This window comes from Cricetulus griseus (genome assembly GCF_003668045.3).
Source record: "Cricetulus griseus strain 17A/GY chromosome 1 unlocalized genomic scaffold, alternate assembly CriGri-PICRH-1.0 chr1_0, whole genome shotgun sequence".
NCBI classification, from domain to species: domain Eukaryota; kingdom Metazoa; phylum Chordata; class Mammalia; order Rodentia; family Cricetidae; genus Cricetulus; species Cricetulus griseus.
In genome coordinates, this window is record NW_023276806.1 from 248185346 (window position 1) to 248203896 (window position 18551).

Here is an 18551-nt window from a genome sequence, read left to right on the forward strand (position 1 = left end):
AGGCGGCAGTGGGACAAGGAGGATCTCTGTGAGTTTGAGGCAGCCTGGTCTACCTAGGAGTTCCAGGACAGCCAGGGCCACACAGAGAAACTCTGTCTTGAAAACCATAAATAAGTAATAAAAGCTGGTGTGTCTGTAGCCCCAGCACTGGGAGCAACCAGGAGGGTCACAGAGGTCAGTACTGTGAGAAGCACTGTCCCAAGGTGAGGCTGGCAAGGCGGCTCAGTGGGTAAAAGAGTTTGCAGCCAACCCTGGCCACCAGAGTTCTATCCCCAGGCCCCACAGGCAGGAGAGAATTGACTCCAGAAAGTTGCCCTCTGACCTCTGCACTTGCCCCTCAAGTAGATTAGTAAAAAATGCAATGAGAAGGAAGGTTGGGGCCATAGAGAAAGGCAACACCCCCACCCCTGGCTTCCACATGCGCACAGGCATGAGTGCAAGCACACACACGGTAACATGCATAAATAATTCTTAAAAATAACAGGCCTTTTTGTTCATCACAAGATGCCTTGAAGAAAATGGAAAGATAAAGAGCAAAGTAACACACCTGCTGTGAGTGTGACACCCCAGCTGAAGGCCTTATGTCTTACAATTCTGTGGCACATGAGTGCACTGTGCAGAGAGGCCAGAAGAGGGTGCTGGAGCCACAGGACTGGAGTCAGAGAAGATTGTGAGCTGCTGTGTGGGTACCGGGAGCTGAACCAGGCTCTGTGTGCGTTTTTCATTAATATTTTCAACTTTAGATGGTTTTGACAGGATGTGAGGCCACCATAAGCCAGAGGACATCTGCTGTAAGTTAGTTTTTATCATCTTGAGACCAGCTAATCATTTGGGAAGATGCCTCCACCAGATTGGTCTGCAGGGCATTTTCTTGACTGATGATTGAAGGGGGAGGGCCCAGCCCATGGTGGGTGTGACCATCCCTGGGCAGGTGGCCCTAGGAGCTATAAGAAAGCAGGCCGAGCAAGACATGGGAGCTCCCCTCCAGGCCTTTGCATCAGTTCCTGTCTCCAGGTACTGGCTTCCCTCCGTAATGGACAATGAAATGAACCCCTTCCTCCCCAAGTTGCTTTTGGTCCTGGTATTCATCACAGCAATAGAAAGCAAATCGGACATTGTCTCAGCCAATGAAGGAACAGTATACAACACACATAAAGAACTCCTATGCTGCACACAAGAGCACAGGCGTTCACACCGAGGGAAGATGGTGGGGAAACAGCTGCTGGACCAGAGGATCTGGAAGAGGAAACTTCAGACAACATAGTGGTTCCCACCATGTGATGACAAAAGTTTCTGAATCATTGCTCCTAGTGTGTCCTCATAAGTCCACTCAGGACCTTTGCACAGGATGGACTTGAGGCTTCAGAAAGCCTACCTGAGTTCGGCCTTGGTTCAGAGTCTACTACCCCAAGTTCCTAGGGAGAAACGAGTCTCATCCTTCCTGCCCCTGAACAAGGAGAGCAGCACCCCCTGCAGATCCAAGGCCCAGCAACCCCCACCACGAGGTGGCTGTGACGGTAGCAGTCCTGGTAGCCTGAGCCAGCAGGGGCATCTGCCACAGTTGATGCAGGAGGGTCTAGTCTAGAGTTTGAGTCCAGCCTGGGCTACATAGTGGGTTACAGGTCAGCCTGGACTACATGAGACAGTAGTGCGCAGGGGAACCACAGCTGAGCCTGGGAAGAGGGCTCATGCTTGGTCCCAGGCTCCTCCCTCTCTGTCCCCTTGCCATGGCCTGGTGCCCTGTTTCCTCCAGAACACAGTGGTAAAGCCAACCTCCCCCGGCCACCCCAGGCGGTGTGATACATTGTGCCATCTGCAAACCGATACCAGCCTGCAGCCACTTGTGAAACCGGCTGCCACTGTTTCCGCCCATGAGAAAGTCACCAGGCAGGCTGCTAGGGGGAGTGACAGATGGGTGGATTAGCAGGACTGGCTCAGCCCTGTGCCTTAGTTTCCCCACCTATGAAGTCTCTGAAGCTCTCATAATCCCTAGAAGTCCTCCCATCCCTGGGGTGGGGGGAATCAAATGCCCTAGGCACTCAGACCCTAGCAGGGTAAGCTGCTGCTCTCAGAGAGGAGGACCCGACCCTACACACCTGCCTGTGGCCATGCCTACAGATCTCCCTACACCAGGGCCTTTGCACAGAGATGTCCTCGGTCGCCCTCCACTTATCCAGCCTTGGCCCCAAAGCTACCTCCACCAGGAAGCCCTCTTCATCTACTGACCCAAAAAGCCCCATTGTCTGACTGTGATGACGTGAAGCCACCCAACTTCAGTCTGTTCCTCAGGTACACACTATTTAAACCCCGACTGTGTGCCCCATGGACAGATTTCAGACTCCCTGTACTGGGGACATGTGAGAGGAAGATGTTGGAATTTGACTCAGGAGGGGGCCAGGGAGACACTCAAATGTCACTGCAGTACTTGGGCTGCGGTTGGTTGCTGGGAGTGTTAGAGAAGAGACTGGAGTTCTGCCGGTGAGGGTTGAGAACATGAAGAGACAGCTGTGTAACCCTGCTCACAGGGAGGCCAACAGCTCTGAGAGCCAGGGGCTGTGGAGATGCCTGGAGGGGTGGGGGTACAAGGTCAAGGGGCGAGCCCTGCATGTGTGTGTGCCGGGCCAGCTTGCAGGTTTTTCTGTGACCTCCACCTTTGTGCACACAGCTCCCCCTAGCCAGCCACGGCTGCTGTGCTCAGCCATGGGCAGGCTCCTTTACTCCCAGCAACAACACAGACACAGACACTGACACTCTTTACAGGGTGGAGAAACTGAGGCCCAGAGAGCAACAGTCAGGAATGGGATCCAGGGCTGCCACTGAGAGACACTTAAGGCTCTCCGTGGCTCCACCCACTCCTGGCCTCCTTGGAGTGACTTGGAGTCCTGGTACCCAGAGGACTGGAGAGTCAGAGTGAGACAGACAGACAGGCAGGTGTGCGGTGACAGCTGCACCTGCAGGCAGAAGCCCCACTCCACACCAAGGACTACTATCCAGGACGGTAGTGGCACTGAGTGGTGGCTCCCTCTGCCTGGCCCCTGTGTCCCCCCACATACCCCAAGTGTGTTAATGTCCCTATTTCTGTAATGGGTAAACCGAGGCTGAGAGAAGCCATGAGCTGGCCTGAGCCCTCTCTTTGAGAGGTTTGTTGACTGACTGTATGACCTCTTCCTCCAGGCCCCAGAAGGGAAGTGCTGTTACACTGGGGAGAAAGCCACTGATTTGCTGTTGCTGTCACAGGGAGGGTCCAGAGCTGGGTCAGCAGCCAGAGCACAGATCGCAGCCAGCCTGGGCAGGGCTGAGCATCAACCTCCATGGAAACCAAGGTGGGGACCGGCCATTAGCCTCCTCCCCACACTGTTTCAGTTCCTTCCTGGGCCACCATGCATAATGCTGGGAACAGCGGGTATGAGAGGTGACCGGCTAGGTAAGGCCTCCTGGAGCCCTGTCATGGTGGCCATGATTAAACTTTGATGACTCTGGAGGCAGAGACACACGGTGAGGGGTGGGGTGGGGCCACTCTGCCACCCCAGTCCCTGCCTAGAATCCCCCAGGGAGGGGTTGGGGGTGTGGCTCTATGTTAGAGGCAGAAAGGAGACCCTGGGTCCCGTCTGCAACAAGACAGGAAAAGTAAAGGGAAGGAGAGCAGAAAGGGAAAGCAAACGGCAGGGAGAACAACCGGCTCCATCACCACAGGCCTGACCAACAGGACGCACCTCGGCCAGGAGGCACTGCTACTGGAGCCCGCGAGCCGAGAGACAAAGTGTGCTCTAGGCACACAGTGGGACATCACTCAGCTATGAAAAGGAAGGAGGCGCTGGCGCCTGTCAATCACAAGGCGGTGATTGACAGCAGGCAGCACAGATCTTGGGTGTCTAGAACAGGCCCAGCCCCCGGCCCCATGAGAGCAGGGGCTCCGGAGCCGTGACAGCCGGGAGACGGGAACAGCTCAGGGGACAGGAATGTTCTGGAATTAGTCAGAAGTACTGTGTGCGCACCAAGGGAATGTGCTAAATGTCACCGGATTGTGAACTTTAAATGAGCAAGTGTGTGGTGTGTGAACACAGTATGACTAAAATTGAACAGCTCCAGAGCGCCGGTGCCGGGCACAGGCGGCAACCCCGGGACTGCTCTGTGACCCGGTCGCATGTTCCTGACACGTTCCTCAGAGCCCGTGGCAATCCACCCATCCTGGCCAGAGGGCAGAGACACAGGCTACTGGAAGCAGGCAGCCTGGGAGGGAAACTGAGGGCCAGGGGGCCGTGTTGTTGGCTTACAACAGTCCTGCCTGCACTCTGGAGGCTGAGGTAGTAGCGTGGTGAACTAGCCTGGACTGCGGCTCACAGGAATGTCACAAGCACCGGATCCAGGCCACCTCAGGCCGCCAAGCTTAAATAAAGCAAGGCCCACTGGCCTTGCTGACACTTGCTGCCCTGGGCCGTCCTCGCCGTCACGGCCACAGCATGTGGCCTCCGGGGTTCCCACTGCACCCTCTCACCGCCCAGCGTGGCTCCAGGCTGTTAAACTTAAGTGTGACGGCTGCCTCGGAGTTTGCCTGCACAAGACTGTGGGCTTCCGGTGACACACAGGCAGCCCTGAGCCACGCCCCAGCCCTCACTGGGGAATTCTAGGCAGGAGCTCCACCCCTGAGCCACGCCCCCAGCCCCTCACTGGGATTCTAGGCAGGGGGCTCCACCCCTGAGCCACGCCCCCAGCCCCTCACTGGGAGATTCTAGGCAGGGGCTCCACCCTGAGCCACGCCCCAGCCCTCACTGGGGAACTCTAGGCAGGGGCTCCACCCTGAGCCACGCCCCCAGCCCCTCACTGGGGGATTCTAGGCAGGGGCTCCACCCTGAGCCACGCCCCCAGCCCCTCACTGGGGGATTCTAGGCAGGGGCTCCACCCTGAGCCACGCCCTCAGCCCCTCACTGGGGGATTCTAGGCAGGGGCTCCACCCTGAACCACGCCCTCAGCCCCTCACTGGGGGATTCTAGGCAGGGACTCCACCCTGAGCCACGCCCCAGCCCCTCACTGGGGATCCCAAGCTGCGCCCCTGAGCCAAGCCGAAGTCTCTCTTGGACAGTAGATGCTGTGGTCACTTCCTGTTAACGGCAGGACGGAAAGTTTTGGTCACCGTGCATGGCCGGATGCAGGTGATTGGCTCCCCACCCCCAGGTCTGGTCTGACTTCGCCTGTCCCCCCCACCCCAGGCTGACTCCACGGCTGCTGGAAAATTCTCCCAAGCGCAGCAGTGTCCTCTGTTCACCCCCCTCCCCGTCCCAGGAGGAACCGCAACAGCTGGAGGGGCTGAGTGGGGATGATTATGATTGGGAGTTTGGGCCAGCCTGGGCTACAGGAACCGCGGAGTGGGGGACCGAGCACGGGACCATCCCCAGCCAGCGGCTTCCTTCGGAAGCTGATCCCTAACTGCGGGAAGCCTGGCCCTGCCACTCGGAGCGAAGCCGGCGCTGACGCTGCTCACTGCTCCCGGCCGCGCGCCGCTGCTGCCCCCTGGCGGCCGCGTGAGAAGCTAAGGACGCGCACACGAGCTCGGCCGCCTCAACTGTCCTTCCCACTGCCCTGCAGACACAGACGCAGGTAGCCCAGGCTGCCCCGGAGGTCGCTGCCCAGTCCTGCGCGGCCTCCCTGGCGCTGGGATGACGGAAGTGCACGGGGAGGCCGCTTCAGCCGTTTATTTAGTGCTCAGTGCTCCCGCGGGGACCCTGATTCGCAGGCGTCCTGTGCTCCCGCGGGGACCCTGATCCGCAGAGGTTTAGTGCTCCCGCGGGGACCCTGATCCGCAGGCGTCCTGTGCTTCCGCGGGGACCCTGATCCGCAGGCGTCCTGTGCTTCCGCGGGGACCCTGATCCGCAGGCGTCCTGTGCTCCCGCGGGCATCCTGATCCGCAGAGGTTTAGTGCTCCCGCGGGGACCCTGATCCGCAGGCGTCCAATGCTCCCGCGGGGACCCTGATCCGCAGGCGTCCTGTGCTCCCGCGGGGACCCTGATCCGCAGGCGTCCAATGCTCCCGCGGGGACCCTGATCCGCAGGCGTCCTGTGCTCCCGCGGGGACCCTGATCCGCAGGCGTGCAGTGCTCCCGCGGGGACCCTGATCCGCATGCTCCCGCGGGGACCCTGATCCGCAGGCGTCCTGTGCTCCCGCGGGGACCCTGATCCGCAGGCGTGCTCCCGCGGGGACCCTGATCCGCAGGCGTCCTGTGCTCCCGCGGGGACCCTGATCCGCAGGCGTGTGCTCCCGCGGGGACCCTGATCCGCAGGCGTCCTGTGCTCCCGCGGGGACCCTGATCCGCAGGCGTCCAATGCTCCCGCGGGGACCCTGATCCGCAGGCGTCCTGTGCTCCCGCGGGGACCCTGATCCGCAGGCGTGCAGTGCTCCCGCGGGGACCCTGATCCGCAGGCGTCTATGCCACGCCGCCCCTGCTCCCGCCGCTCCTGGATTGGACCCAGCTCAGCACACGGAGCAAGCTGAGCCTGTGACCAGGTCCCCTCAGACTAAAGGACCCCAAAGGACGAGTGATCCGGCCCAGCCTTGCCCAGGACATCAAGCCCAGCCGCCTGGGCAGTTCCTGCCCTGCTCGGCCGTTCCTGGGTCCCGGGGCAGGCTGTGTGGCTACAGGCGTGGCGAGCACAAGGAAGGAAGAGGCTCTCAGCTGAGGCCTGCTGGCCTCCGGGAAGGTGCTCCCCTTGGAGCCTCAGTGTCCACACCTACGAAGCGGGCAGCCTTCGCGGACCAGCGGCTGCGGCTCAGGGGCCGAGGAAGCGGTCGGTGTCGCCTACACCCGGCGGTCCTCTTGCCCCGAAGGCCGCGGGGGTGGCCCTGGCTCCTCAGCCTTCTGGGTCCACCAAAGGTCGCCCAGAGCGGAGGCTCCCCGGGCCACAGCCCCCTGGAGCAGCGGCAGTTTCTCGTGCTCCAGGCCCAGGCCCTGGGCCTCCGAGCGTCCCTTCTCCCGTCTCTCGGCCTCCAAGGACCGCGCGGTGTCCGGGGCGGGCGCTGGGGCGGCCTGGGGTGGCTCTGTCCCGTCATCGGCGTCCCGGGCCTTCTCCACCACCAGCGTCTCTCGCGGGCACAACACCTCCGGGAAGTCCTCCGGGCTGCGCCACTGCCAAGCCTTGACGGATGGACAGAGCGGGGGACAGGGAGGAGCGGTGTGGGTGTGGGGCGGGGTGAGGGCGGGGCCGGGACAGGGAGGAGCGGTGTGGGTGCGGGGCGGGGTGAGGGCGGGGCCGGGACAGGGAGGAGCAGTGTGGGTGCGGGGCGGGGTGAGGGCGGGGCCGGGACAGAGAGAGGGGGGAGCGGTGTGTGGGCGGAGCTAGGACAGAGAGGAGTGGTGTGTGGGCGGAGCTAGGACAGAGAGGAGCGGTGTGTGGGCGGGGCCAGGACAGAGAGGAGCGATGTGTGGGCGGAGCTAGGACAGAGAGGAGCGGTTGTGGGCGGAGCTAGACCGAGAGGAGCGGTGTGTGGGCGGAGCTAGACAGAGAGGAGCGGTGTGTGGGCGGGGCCAGGACAGAGAGGAGCAGAGCCCTGCGTTTGCGTTTCAAGTCCCCCTTCTGTCGAAGCCATTTAAGTTCTGCTTCCGTAATAGGACTCTAGAAGATTCCAGCCCGCCCTGATGGTCTGGGTGAGCTGTCCTGGACCACATCCACTACCCGCTGCACGCATGGCATCAAACAGTAGGGAGCTGAAAACGTACCTGCTCGCCCTGGCTGCCAGGGAACTCCACAGCTGTGCTGGCACGCGGTGTGGGCAGGGGCGGGCACAAGCGCCAGGCCGCTCTGGGAACGAAGACGGCACGTCAGAGGGGACTTCTGAGTTTTCCTTTCCTTCCCGTTATGCTGTGGAAGGTGTGGTGGGGACCGAGTCCCGCACACTCAAGTTCGGCCCCATTTCTGCCCCGCGATCCGGTTCCCGACCCCCTGAGCCCTAGTTTCCCGTCTATAAGGCCAGAGCAGATACACACTTTGCACTCCACAGTGACCTAGCCCGAGTTACCTGGTCAAACCGATGTATCCGAGGCTGCCCATGAGGAGGACGCTGGCGAAGCTCCCCAGAGACGCAAAAATGATGGATAAACGGGAAATCTGCACCTCTGGGGGCGGCACAACTTGAGGGAGGTGCTCCCATTCCCCCCTTCCCACCCCTCAGGAGCCTCCTGGCCGGGGAAGACACAGCTTGACCCACACAGAGAAACCCAAGGAGTCAAGGCTCCTCTGGCACTGTGGCTCAGAGAAAGGTAGGGAGACCTTCCTAGAGGAGAGAACTTTACAGCCTGGTTTTGAAGGATGAATAGGAGTTTGACAAGTGTGTGTGGGGAAATAAAATATTGCAGGCAGGCAGGCCAGAGAAGAGGAATTCCAACGGGTCCTTTCTGTTGAGGCCCATGGAAAGCCACAGAGGGAATCCTTGCCCCCGCGGGGATGCGGAGGTCATTATGGGAAGAGCCGCAAAGTGCACGCTGGGTTAGCAGCTGGCAGCTGTCCCACTCACCAAAGCTGAAGCGCTGTGGGCGGCTCCAGGAGCCTAGGAGCCGCGCAGTGTCGGCTCGCACCTGTACCTTGTACACCACGCCACTGCGCAGTCCCTGAAGTGTCACTTGGGTCTTTGTGGGTGGCAAGAGCCACTCTGTTGGAGGGAGGCAGCGTAGGTTAGGGATTCTTTCATGGCCCGTGGGGCGAGCCTGACACTCGGGTCAGCTCTGTGGGGTCCAAGCTTGGCTTGAGGGTGAGATCAGAACCTGGTGCGGTTCCCAGCACCCACAAGGCAGCTCACGATTGTCGGTGACTCCATTTCCCGTCCCGACAGCATCTGCGGCCACCAGGCACACGCATGGGGATCAGACACAAATGCAGGCAATACCCGTACACTCAAAACCACCACCGACAAACGAGAGCTTTAAGAGGTAGCAAAATAGTCACGGAGGACAGGGTGTTGGCTCAGTGCACGCCCTGGTTTCACCTCTATTTCCTGGGGAAGCTGAGACAGGAGGATTGCTGTAGGTTTCAGGCCAGCCTGGGATACAGAGACTCAAAAAATAAAAAAGCCAGGCAGGCTGGATAAGTCCTCCCTGAAGGCCTTAACTGCCCGACCTGATGAAAGTTCGACCCCAGGGCAAGACCCACAAGCTGTCCTCTGGCCCACGCATGCTCCGTGGACACCACGTTGTCATACACAGTAAACAAATCAATAAATACGTAGTTAAAACGTGTAAAAAATGAAAATGGCCCTCACAGGCTCGCATGTTTAAATTCTCGGCCTCCAGTTGGCTGGGGAGGGTTGGGGGTGTGCCCTGCCTCGCCCGGGTCTCACAGCCGGTTCCCGCCCACGCCACCACCCACCTGACGCCCACTCGCTGTCCTCAGCCTCGCAGCGCACGACATATCGCGTCAGGACCCCCGGGCAGGCGCTCAGCCGCGACGGCGCCCACTCCACGGACACGGCGTTTCTGCTGTGGTTCCTCACCCACACGTGGCTCGGGGTCCCAGCTGCCGAGGCTGCACAAAACCTGTCCGTCAGCTGTGAGGCTGCCCCAGGGGAGGCCCCGCCCACCTCGGACCGCCCACCGTGCCCCGCCTCCTCCGCGGTGGGCACGCCCACCAGATGACCCCACCCACTGCCCTGGCCCCGCCTACCTTCCTAACTACAACACCGGTTTAAGTGTAGCCTTGGCCACACCCACTGGCATGGATCCACCCACACCCATCTGCCCTGGTGTCACCTAACACTCCAACGTCACCAAGGACACAAACCCACAGATGAGAGCTACTCACCATTACCCCCAAAGTAGTAACTGGACAGGGCAGTGTACCACAGCACCGGGTTCTCTGGGTCCTTGGAGGCGAAGATGGTGACGCGGTAACATTCCTCCTGGTCCAGCGCAGGCTCTGAGCTCCAGCTGTGGGTCACTGGAAGGACCAGCAGGGTGGGGTCGCCCTTAGCGGTCAGTCTGTGCTGGTTGTGCTGTCTTCTGGGACCGACTGCCCAGAAAACTCCTCCTGGTGCTTCAAAGCCCGTATGCCTCTTCTGGATCCCTCATCCCACTACTTCAGCCTCTCCAAGCTCAGAGCAGAAAGTCTCAGAACAGGACACTGCCAGGACCATCCGGCTCCTCCAGCCCTCATTGACTCACCACTAGCAGCTGTGACTTGTCACCTTCCCTGGCACATGGGAGTGTTTAAATCACCATAGCATGTGAGATTCATTATGCCCAGGGTGTGACCTGCCCAGGGAGCAGCCCAGGAACCCAGCCAAAGCTGCAGGTGCCAAGCATCAGGGTTCTAGCCTCTTCCTGGACCAGCTGCTGTGTGACTATGAGTAAGTGAAGCTACCTCTCTGGGCTTCAGACACCCTGTCTGCACAGACCCTGGAGGTTGGAGCTAGCCATGTATTATCACAGAGCATATTTATCTGAGAGTGACATACCCATCCCAGCTGTGTCCTCATCTTCTGGTGCAATCAGGGTACAGTGGGTGTGGTTCCTGCCCTGGCCCCGTGCCTGCCACTCAAGGCAGTAGGTGGTGTCTGGAGCCTGGGCCGCCCAGTGCATGGATGTCACGTTGCCTTCCACGCTGACATTCAAGGTTCTCATCTCTGGAAGGAGCCCCGGGTGTCCATGGGAACGAAGGGTCACCAGCATGTCGGTGAGAATCACAGACCCACACTCCTCCTCTAATTCTGAGGAGTCAACTAGCATTTATTGAGCATCAACTGTATGCCAGGATAATCCTTTACAGGTGCCACATGTTTCCAAATAAGATTCTGGTCTTTTGTTCTTGTTTTTGTTTTTTTGAGACAGGGTTTCTCTGTGTAGCCCTGGCTGTCCTGGCACTCGCTCTGGATATCAGGCTGGTCTCAAACTCACAGAGATCCACCTGCCTCTGCCTCCCAAGTGCCGGGATTAAAGACGTGCACCACCAACGCTTGGCTAGTTTGTGTGTTTTAAAGTCCTGCATTAAACATAGATCTCAATGACTGAAGTTTTGATGCGCCTTTCACTTGGACACTGTCTTAACCTCATTCTTTTGTGCATGACGAAGGAACCCGCCGCCCTCATGTTCTGCCCCTGGGCCCCAGGCACCTGTGAGTTCTTGGGCAGGAAGGTGCCACATCTGGTAGGGGCTGCGGCCAAAACGAGTCCTGGTGAGTACAACCAAGTTGTAGGCAGCCCCGGAGAGGTTCAGCGGCTTGCCTATGGACATGGTCTTCCGGTTCTGAGGCTGGCACGCGCAGGACAACATGTGCACACGCACCAAGTGCTTCACCAGAGCACCAGGCCTGACTTCCAGGCAGCCCTCAGGGACAGCTGGTTGCGGCGTCTGCAGAGCAGAAGATGGCCTGGAGAGCTCAGGACACCAGGGACAGTGCCCTCCCCTGCTCACATCCTCTCCATGGCTCCCCATTACTGGCAGAGACGGGGTCTCAGGTAACCCAGGTTGGCCGAGGATGACCTTAAACTCATTTCCTCCTGAGACCACCTCCCCTGTGCCAGAGTGACAGGTGCTGGTCACCATGCCCAGCCAACCTCCAGAGCTGACCCCAGACCCTGTGGCTTTGGCCACTCCTGCCTCTCATCTGTGTCTCTTTCTCCTCCCCTCCTGCCTCCTACCCAGGCTGGCCCAGTCACCTGGCATTGCATGGTCAGACGCCGCCTTCCACCTTGACCCAGCGGCTCCACCAGGAACTTGACCTCAGGCTGGGGGAAGCGTTCTGTAAAGAGAGCAGAGAAAGGGAAGGGCTGAGCGCTTGAGGCAGCCACTGCCCAGAAAACTGGGAAGGACTGCAGCCAGGGCTGGGAGCCACTCCCTCCCCTCCCATTTTCAGAGCACAAGAGTGAAGCACCTTTGGCCTTCACCTAGAGATGGCACCCTGCTCCAGGCAGGTGGCTTTGTCTCAGAGACCTCACAGACTGACAAAGGAGATAAGCCGAAGCCAGGGTAGGAGGCCATGCAGGCTTCTCTGGTGGCTCTGTTTCTAACCCCTCAGCCTGGTGATGAAACTTGCTGCCTGCCACACCCTTTTCCTTTTGAGAGAGTATTGCTATAGTGCCCAGGCTAACTTCAGAACCGCAGACCTCCTGCCTCAGCTATCCTGGCGTAGGGATGACTGGCATGTACCATCACACTTGGCTCTGTGGACCCTTTCCTAGTGCTTGTAACCCAGGGCCCTCACCAGGTGGAACACACACAGGAGCACTCCAACTACTCCAGGGGCCTCCAGGAGCCCCCGAGGAGAGCTGCCGTCGCCGCCGTATCTGGAGCTCCTGGGCCATGTCCTCTAAAGGGCAGAGGCAGGACTCTGGGTAGAGACAGGACATGGATCATGGTGTCAGTATACTGGGACTGACCAACACTGTGTGCTCTGACTGTCCCTGGGTCCCTCTTTAGCCCCTTCTGCTCATTGCAGGAGGCCCTGCCCCCACCCCTCCACTGTGACCCTGGTTCTTTACGCCTCACTCTGGCTTGCAGAATAGGAATAAACCCATACTGAGCCACAGGACAGGCCACAGGCCCTGCATGTAGCCAGCAGGGGACCCATCAATGCTTACCAGAAATGCTGCCATGAATGTCTTCAGTCATACCTAAGTCAGAGATATCCTGGGGTCCACAGTCACCCTAAAAAGATATTGGGTGTATGACAGGTTTAAACTTTGTGGTCCAGAAATGAGCTGTCGGAGCTTTTCTGTTTCACCCTTGGAGCCTGAATTTCACTGTGCAGCTGATGCCTGCAGTATCCCTCCAGCCTCTGGGGTGAGGGGTGGGTGCTGCCAGGCCCAGCTCCCCTGACCCATTGTTTGTTTATCTGTGAGGAAAATTGAGGTCCAGGTAGGATAATAGAGGGGTGGGCACCATAGGACTGCAGTGGCTGAGGAATGGGTGGGGGAGGGAGGAAGAGAAGGAGAGAGGGAGGGAGCAAAGGAGAAAATTAATCTGAGGGTAACAAGAGGTGGCCCTCACACTGCCTGTGATGCCCGGTGGGTGTGAGCTGACTGGGCTAGGCCTCATGCAGGCTGACTACTCTAGCAAGGGGCTGGACTTCAGGGATCCAGCAAAGAAAGGCAGCCCAGTGCTTGTCAAGGAAGTGTGATGCTGGCAGGATGTCCAGGGAGGGAAATGGGGAGCCACTGGGGGGAGGGGTGCTCAAGCAGGAAGCTCACCATCAGATCCCAGGGCTGTGGAGCAAGCAGGAAGGCAGAACTGCCAGCCCTGGGGATGAAGACTGGGTGACACTGACGGTGCTAAGGTGACCTTGGATCTGGGAAACAGACTCACCAATGTCCAATTAGTTGTGGGCGTCCGGCGCCTGAACTGCACCTCAGCTGGAACCTCTTCGGTAATGTTCCAATCCAGGCGTAACTGCCCGTCTATACGAGACGCTTTGATGTCTCCCAGAGGAGGGTTAAACTTGACTGTCGGGGTGGAGAACATGCCTCTGACTTGAGTGCAATTGTCCAGGTTTGCCCAGCACCACTCATGGGGTCACCTTGATGAGAGTGAGAGCCCCTGTCCACCCAGCTAAGGCTGGCATTCTGTACCCAGAGTTGGGGAACAGGGGTTTTTCCTCAGCTTTTGTTTTTGTTTCTTCAGTCCAGGGACTCTTGTAACTGAGGCTGGCCTTGAACTCATCATGATCCTCCTGCCTCCCAAGAGCAGGCATCACAAGTGTTCACCCACATGACTGATTTATGCTGTGCTGGGATGAAAACTTACGGCTCTCCATGTATGCTAGGCTCATGTCTACCTGTGGACTATGTCCCCAGTCTAACAATTTAAAAAACAGATTGCGTTAGGGGCTGGAGAAATAACTCAGGCATTAAGAGCACCTGAGAGGACCCAGTTTCAGTTCCCAGGACCCCCATGGCAGCCACAGCTGTCTGTAACTCCAGCTCCAGAGGATCTGATGCCTTCTTTTGCCCTCCCTGGGCACCAGACATACAGGCAAAACATACGTATATGTAAAATAAAAATACATAAGTATTAAAGAAAAAAAACGCTGGGGGCATGGTAAGAGGTGGAGTCCCCGTCTAGGATCCCCCCAGTGAGTGGCTGGGGGAGTAGCTCTAGGTAGAACATGGAGAAAACCTTGGTTCTCTCCTCAGTGTGTCCATCCCCTCAAAACAAGCATCTTGCAGGAGAATGTTCCCCCTGACAGATGAACATTTTACTGCCCTGGTTAATTTCCTGCCTCTGGGAGTTCACTCTGCCCGTCTCCATGGAAGGGTGCACAGCCCCACTCACCAGCCCGCCCACATCCGTCCCAGAACCTGCCCACAACCCACATCCTCAGCATGCACACTCAGGACAGGACTCTGTCAAAGACACACTGAGTCATGAAAACACACAGCTCCCAGGAGGGGCTCCCAGGACTGTGGGGAGCAGAGGATCAGGCTTTACCAGAAGAAACCTAAGAGCCCAGTGATAAGCTATTTATTCCCAAGCAGCAAGACTTTCTTGTCACACTGCAATGCCCAGTCCTTCATCCTGGACCTGGGTGACAGAGGGACAGGTAAGAAAGGGAGCTCACTCCACTCAGACAGGTACAGGGATATCTCCAGAGACTTCATGGTCCAGTTGCTGAGCCGAGACTCCACCCAGAATGTGACGGTAGACAGCACAGGGACACCAGCCTGTTCCGAGAACTGCACAGTCCTGGAACGGCCTGCGGGAAAGTAGCAGCAGCGTCCACCACTGAAGCTGCAGGAGGAGGGTTAGTGATGAGTCAGTGGGGCAGATGGGTGGATAGGAGGGTGGGGGCGAGGGAGTGGGTAAGAGAACCACAAAGGTGAGTTTGAGATTAAAGTAAAGGCTAGAAAATGAGCCGGGCATTGTTTAATACCAGTACTCAAGAGGCAGAGGCAGGAGGATCTCTGTGAATTCAAGGCCAGCCTGGTCTACAAAGGACATCCAGGGCTACACAGAGAAACCCTGTCTCGAAAACAAAAACAAACAAACAAGACTAGGAACCAGCGTGTTGTTTTCTCACCTCTGTAGTGACATGCACATCTTACATGACAAAGAGTGTCAGGGGTCATGTCAATCATGAGCTCACACTCGGATCTTGGCTGTGTGGGGTGTGGGGGACAAGTGAGGTTGTGGGGACAGGTCCTCACCAGCACCTCAGGAAGTGCGTGACATTGTCCTCAGAGCCATCGTAATGCCAGGAACATTCATAGTCTGCCCCGGAAACCCTGTAGCAACTCAAGTTCCTGGGTCCTGAGGCGCCTGTGAGAGATTGTAGAAGTCTGAGAAGTGGGGCTCTCCCAGCAGGAAGCTTCCCTTGTGCTAGCCCCAGCTTGTCCTCATCGGCCCTGCCAGCACTGTTTCTGGACCGACTTCCATGTAGGGATCTTTGCACCTGCTGGTCTTATGCAGGCAACACTGGGCACCAGCAGCTTCCTACCTGCTCAGGGAACTGCACTTAGTTCCTTGCAGTAGTTTGTTTTGTTTTTGAGTCTCATGAAGCCCAGGCTGACAACCTTATTAACTAAGGATGACTATGAATTCCTGACCCCCTGCCTCAGCATTCCAATGTCTGGGATAAGAGGTTTGCATCTCCACAGTTGGATTTCTGTACTTTTTTTAAACAGTAGATTTGGGACTTGTCTCTTGGAGTTCCTTTTGTGAAATTCGTTAATAAATAAAAATATCCCACTTAAGGACAGAGCAAGAACGTGTAGCAGGTGGTTGTCCCAAACACTGGCCCATGCGAATAACAGGGACTTAAACCCTGTGACCAGCTGTGTGGCAGGGGTGGGGTGAGGAACAGATCCATCGGCACTGTGCTCAGGGTGGCGCCTGGAAGGGACAGGCAGGGTCCAGCTGTGCTGGGGACCTAACAGCCTGGGGCCCAGGGTTGGGCAGCAGGACAATGGGAATACGCATGGGGACAAGGTGAGGCAGCCAACCCAGCTGTGGCTTTCAGCCTAGGAGGGGCCATGCCAGACCTGAGGCTCCATCTGGGTACAGTGGTGGCTTCTCAAAGTTGCAGCTGTCAGCTCTGCAGGAGACTGGAAGACAAGAGAAAATGACAGAGGAGGCAGAGCAGTGGGACAGTGAGCCTGGGGAGGGCACGGGGAGGAGCACCCCCTGCCCACCTCCTTTCCTGTCTGTGTGTTTGTCTGCCATCAACACAGCCAATGGAAGACCTTCCACTCACCCACCCGACATGCACCTCCCACCCCAACCCCCACCTGCCCACACACCCACCCTTGCCCACCCCCACCTCCCACTCACCCCCATACCCACCACCTATCCCTCCAGAGCTGTGCTGGTCCTCTCCTCAGCCCTCTCACTACCCCAGATTCTAGGCTCCCTCAGGTCTCTGTGGCTCCAGGTCATATAGCATTGGGGCAGGAACGGGCTCTGAGCAGGAGCAGGTGCTGCCCTAGATCGCCTCAGGGCAGGGGGAGGCTGGGGTACCCAGTAAGTGCACTTGGCTGCTGGCAGTCAGGGCTGGGACAGTCCCCAGGAGATGGTGATGTCCTGTGAGCAGATTCACTGTGGAGCTTGGGGCACCAGTGTCTGCCCTGTGAGAGTGTAGGACACCACAAGCAAGGGTCACCCCAGCTCTGGGAGTCTTCTGGATTTTGAGGTTGACAGGTGCACCCTTCCTGTTCTCTCTGGTGACCCCAGCCCTGAAGCCTGAGCCATCTTTCCTGGCCATGCTGTCCCCTCTTTGCTATCACCAGCCAGCTATCTCTGAAGGTGGCCCTCCATAGGAAACTGGGGTCCCTGCCTCTTGCTGTGAGTCTCAGCACATGGTGTCCCCAAAGTCCTGCAGCACTTTTGGTGTGACATTCTGGTCACCATCCCCGATTGTTCCCTCCATCAAGCTGAAATGGAGGGCCAACAAACTGCAGATCCTGCCAGGCGGTGGTGGCACACGCCTTTAATCCCAGCACTAGGGAGGCAGAGGCAGGTGGATCTCTGAGTTCGAGACCAGCCTGGTCTACAAGAGCTAGTTCCAGGACAGCCTCCAAAGCCACAGAGAAACCCTGTCTCGGGGAAAAAAAAAAAAAAAAAAAAAAAACCTGCAGATCCCTGGTCTACAGAGGAATGCAGAGGCACAGAGAGGCATAGAATTTGCCCAGAGTCACACAGCAGCCATGGTGGAGGTGCATCCCAGCCTGGTCCATGAGGTGTCCAACAACCTGCCTGTGCAGATCCCGTGTGAATTTGTGCTGTGAACTGTGCGCAGAACATGCGACCTTATGTGTGCCTGCCTGCAATTCTTTGAGCTTATCTTATTTAAGAAGATGGGAAATGGGAATGGACCAGGACTCTCAGTAGAGGAGAAGCACAAACCAGAGACCCCTGCAAACATGGCCACAGAGACCCCATGTGACAGCCGGCCCAGAGAGCTGGAGCCTGCATCCCTCCACGGACCCCTCCTTCCTCCCTACCCAGGACATGTGGGGGGAGCACTGGGGAGGACTCACCACCCAGCCGGCAAAGCAGGAGGACGATGAAGATGGGCTGGCTGGTCTCCCGCAGCCCCATTAGGTCCACAAGGAGTTGTGAAGCCCCAAGAACTTCTGCGCCGCTGAAGGGGCCCAGCTACCCTGTCTCTACCCCGGAACAAGCAGACACTGAGAAAGGAAAGAAAATGAAAAGGGGGGGGAGAAAAACTCATTGCCTCCCCTGCCAGTCAAAGTGAAAGTGAAAGCCAGGAAGTCAGCCCCCTCACCCCACCCCCACGACTACCCACCCCAAGATAAGTCAGCCTGGGGGGGTCTTTTTTTTTTGGCATGGTCTCATGTAGATCAGGCTGGACTTGAACTCACTATGAAGCTGAGGTAGCTGAGGCTGACCTTAAACTCCTGATTCTCTTGCCTCCACCGCCCCAATGCTAGGGTGACAAGTGTCACAGATACACCTAGTATATTGGGGTGCTGGGCTTCCTGAATGCTAACCTAGTTTATTGGGGTGCTGGGCTTCCTGAATGCTAAGCAGAGGCCTAGAAACTGAGCCCCAGCCTGTAGGTTTCATTTTAAAGTCCTTTTCCCAGTACCTAAAAGGTTGAGACAGGGGGATGACCATGGATTTCTGGGCAGCCAATACTATATAGACTGTTTCAAAAGAAAGAATTTGCCGGGCAGTGGTGGCGCACGCCTTTAATCCCAGCATTCCGGAGGCAGAGGCAGGTGGATCTCTGAGTTTGAGGCCAGCCTGGTCTTCAGAGTGAGTTCCAGGACTGCCAGGGCAACACAGAGAAACCCTGTCTTGGGTTAAACACCCCCTGATTTCCAGGGCTCAGATAAGTGAGACAGATCTTTTGGAGAAACTGAGGCCCATGTGAACAAGCTCATGGTGCTTTGGGAGGGGCCCCTTGCGTGAGGAGCCATGTCCCCAGCACAGCTGGCCCGCCTGGCCCAGGGTCAAGCTCCCTGAAGGCTATGAGGTCAGTGCCGCTGGGACAATGAGGCTGTGTCTCGGCCCTGGCACGGTGACACTCCTACCGCGTGACCCCACATAGACTTGACTCCAAAGGCGCTGGAAGGGAGCGGTGCAGGGGAGGCTGGGGGGGGGAGGGGTAGAGTCAAA

At 58.0% G+C, this 18551-nt stretch overlaps 1 protein-coding gene across 1 annotated transcript; it reads right to left on the bottom strand.

Annotated features, from left to right (window-relative positions):
- Nucleotides 1-6209: 6209 nt before the first annotated feature.
- Nucleotides 6210-17627, bottom strand: Il12rb1 (interleukin 12 receptor subunit beta 1). The gene is made up of 16 exons (XM_027394751.2): nucleotides 17447-17627; nucleotides 15953-16015; nucleotides 15119-15230; nucleotides 14533-14702; nucleotides 13281-13417; nucleotides 12557-12623; nucleotides 12181-12306; nucleotides 11636-11718; nucleotides 11090-11327; nucleotides 10435-10602; nucleotides 9783-9917; nucleotides 9351-9506; nucleotides 8503-8637; nucleotides 8008-8104; nucleotides 7709-7790; nucleotides 6210-7126 (listed from the first exon to the last, which is right to left on the bottom strand). Exons 1-16 carry the CDS (start codon nucleotides 17505-17507, stop codon nucleotides 6791-6793), a joined length of 2166 nt encoding a protein of 721 aa, XP_027250552.1. The 5' UTR covers nucleotides 17508-17627; the 3' UTR covers nucleotides 6210-6790.
- Between the last annotated feature and the right edge of the window lie 924 nt (nucleotides 17628-18551).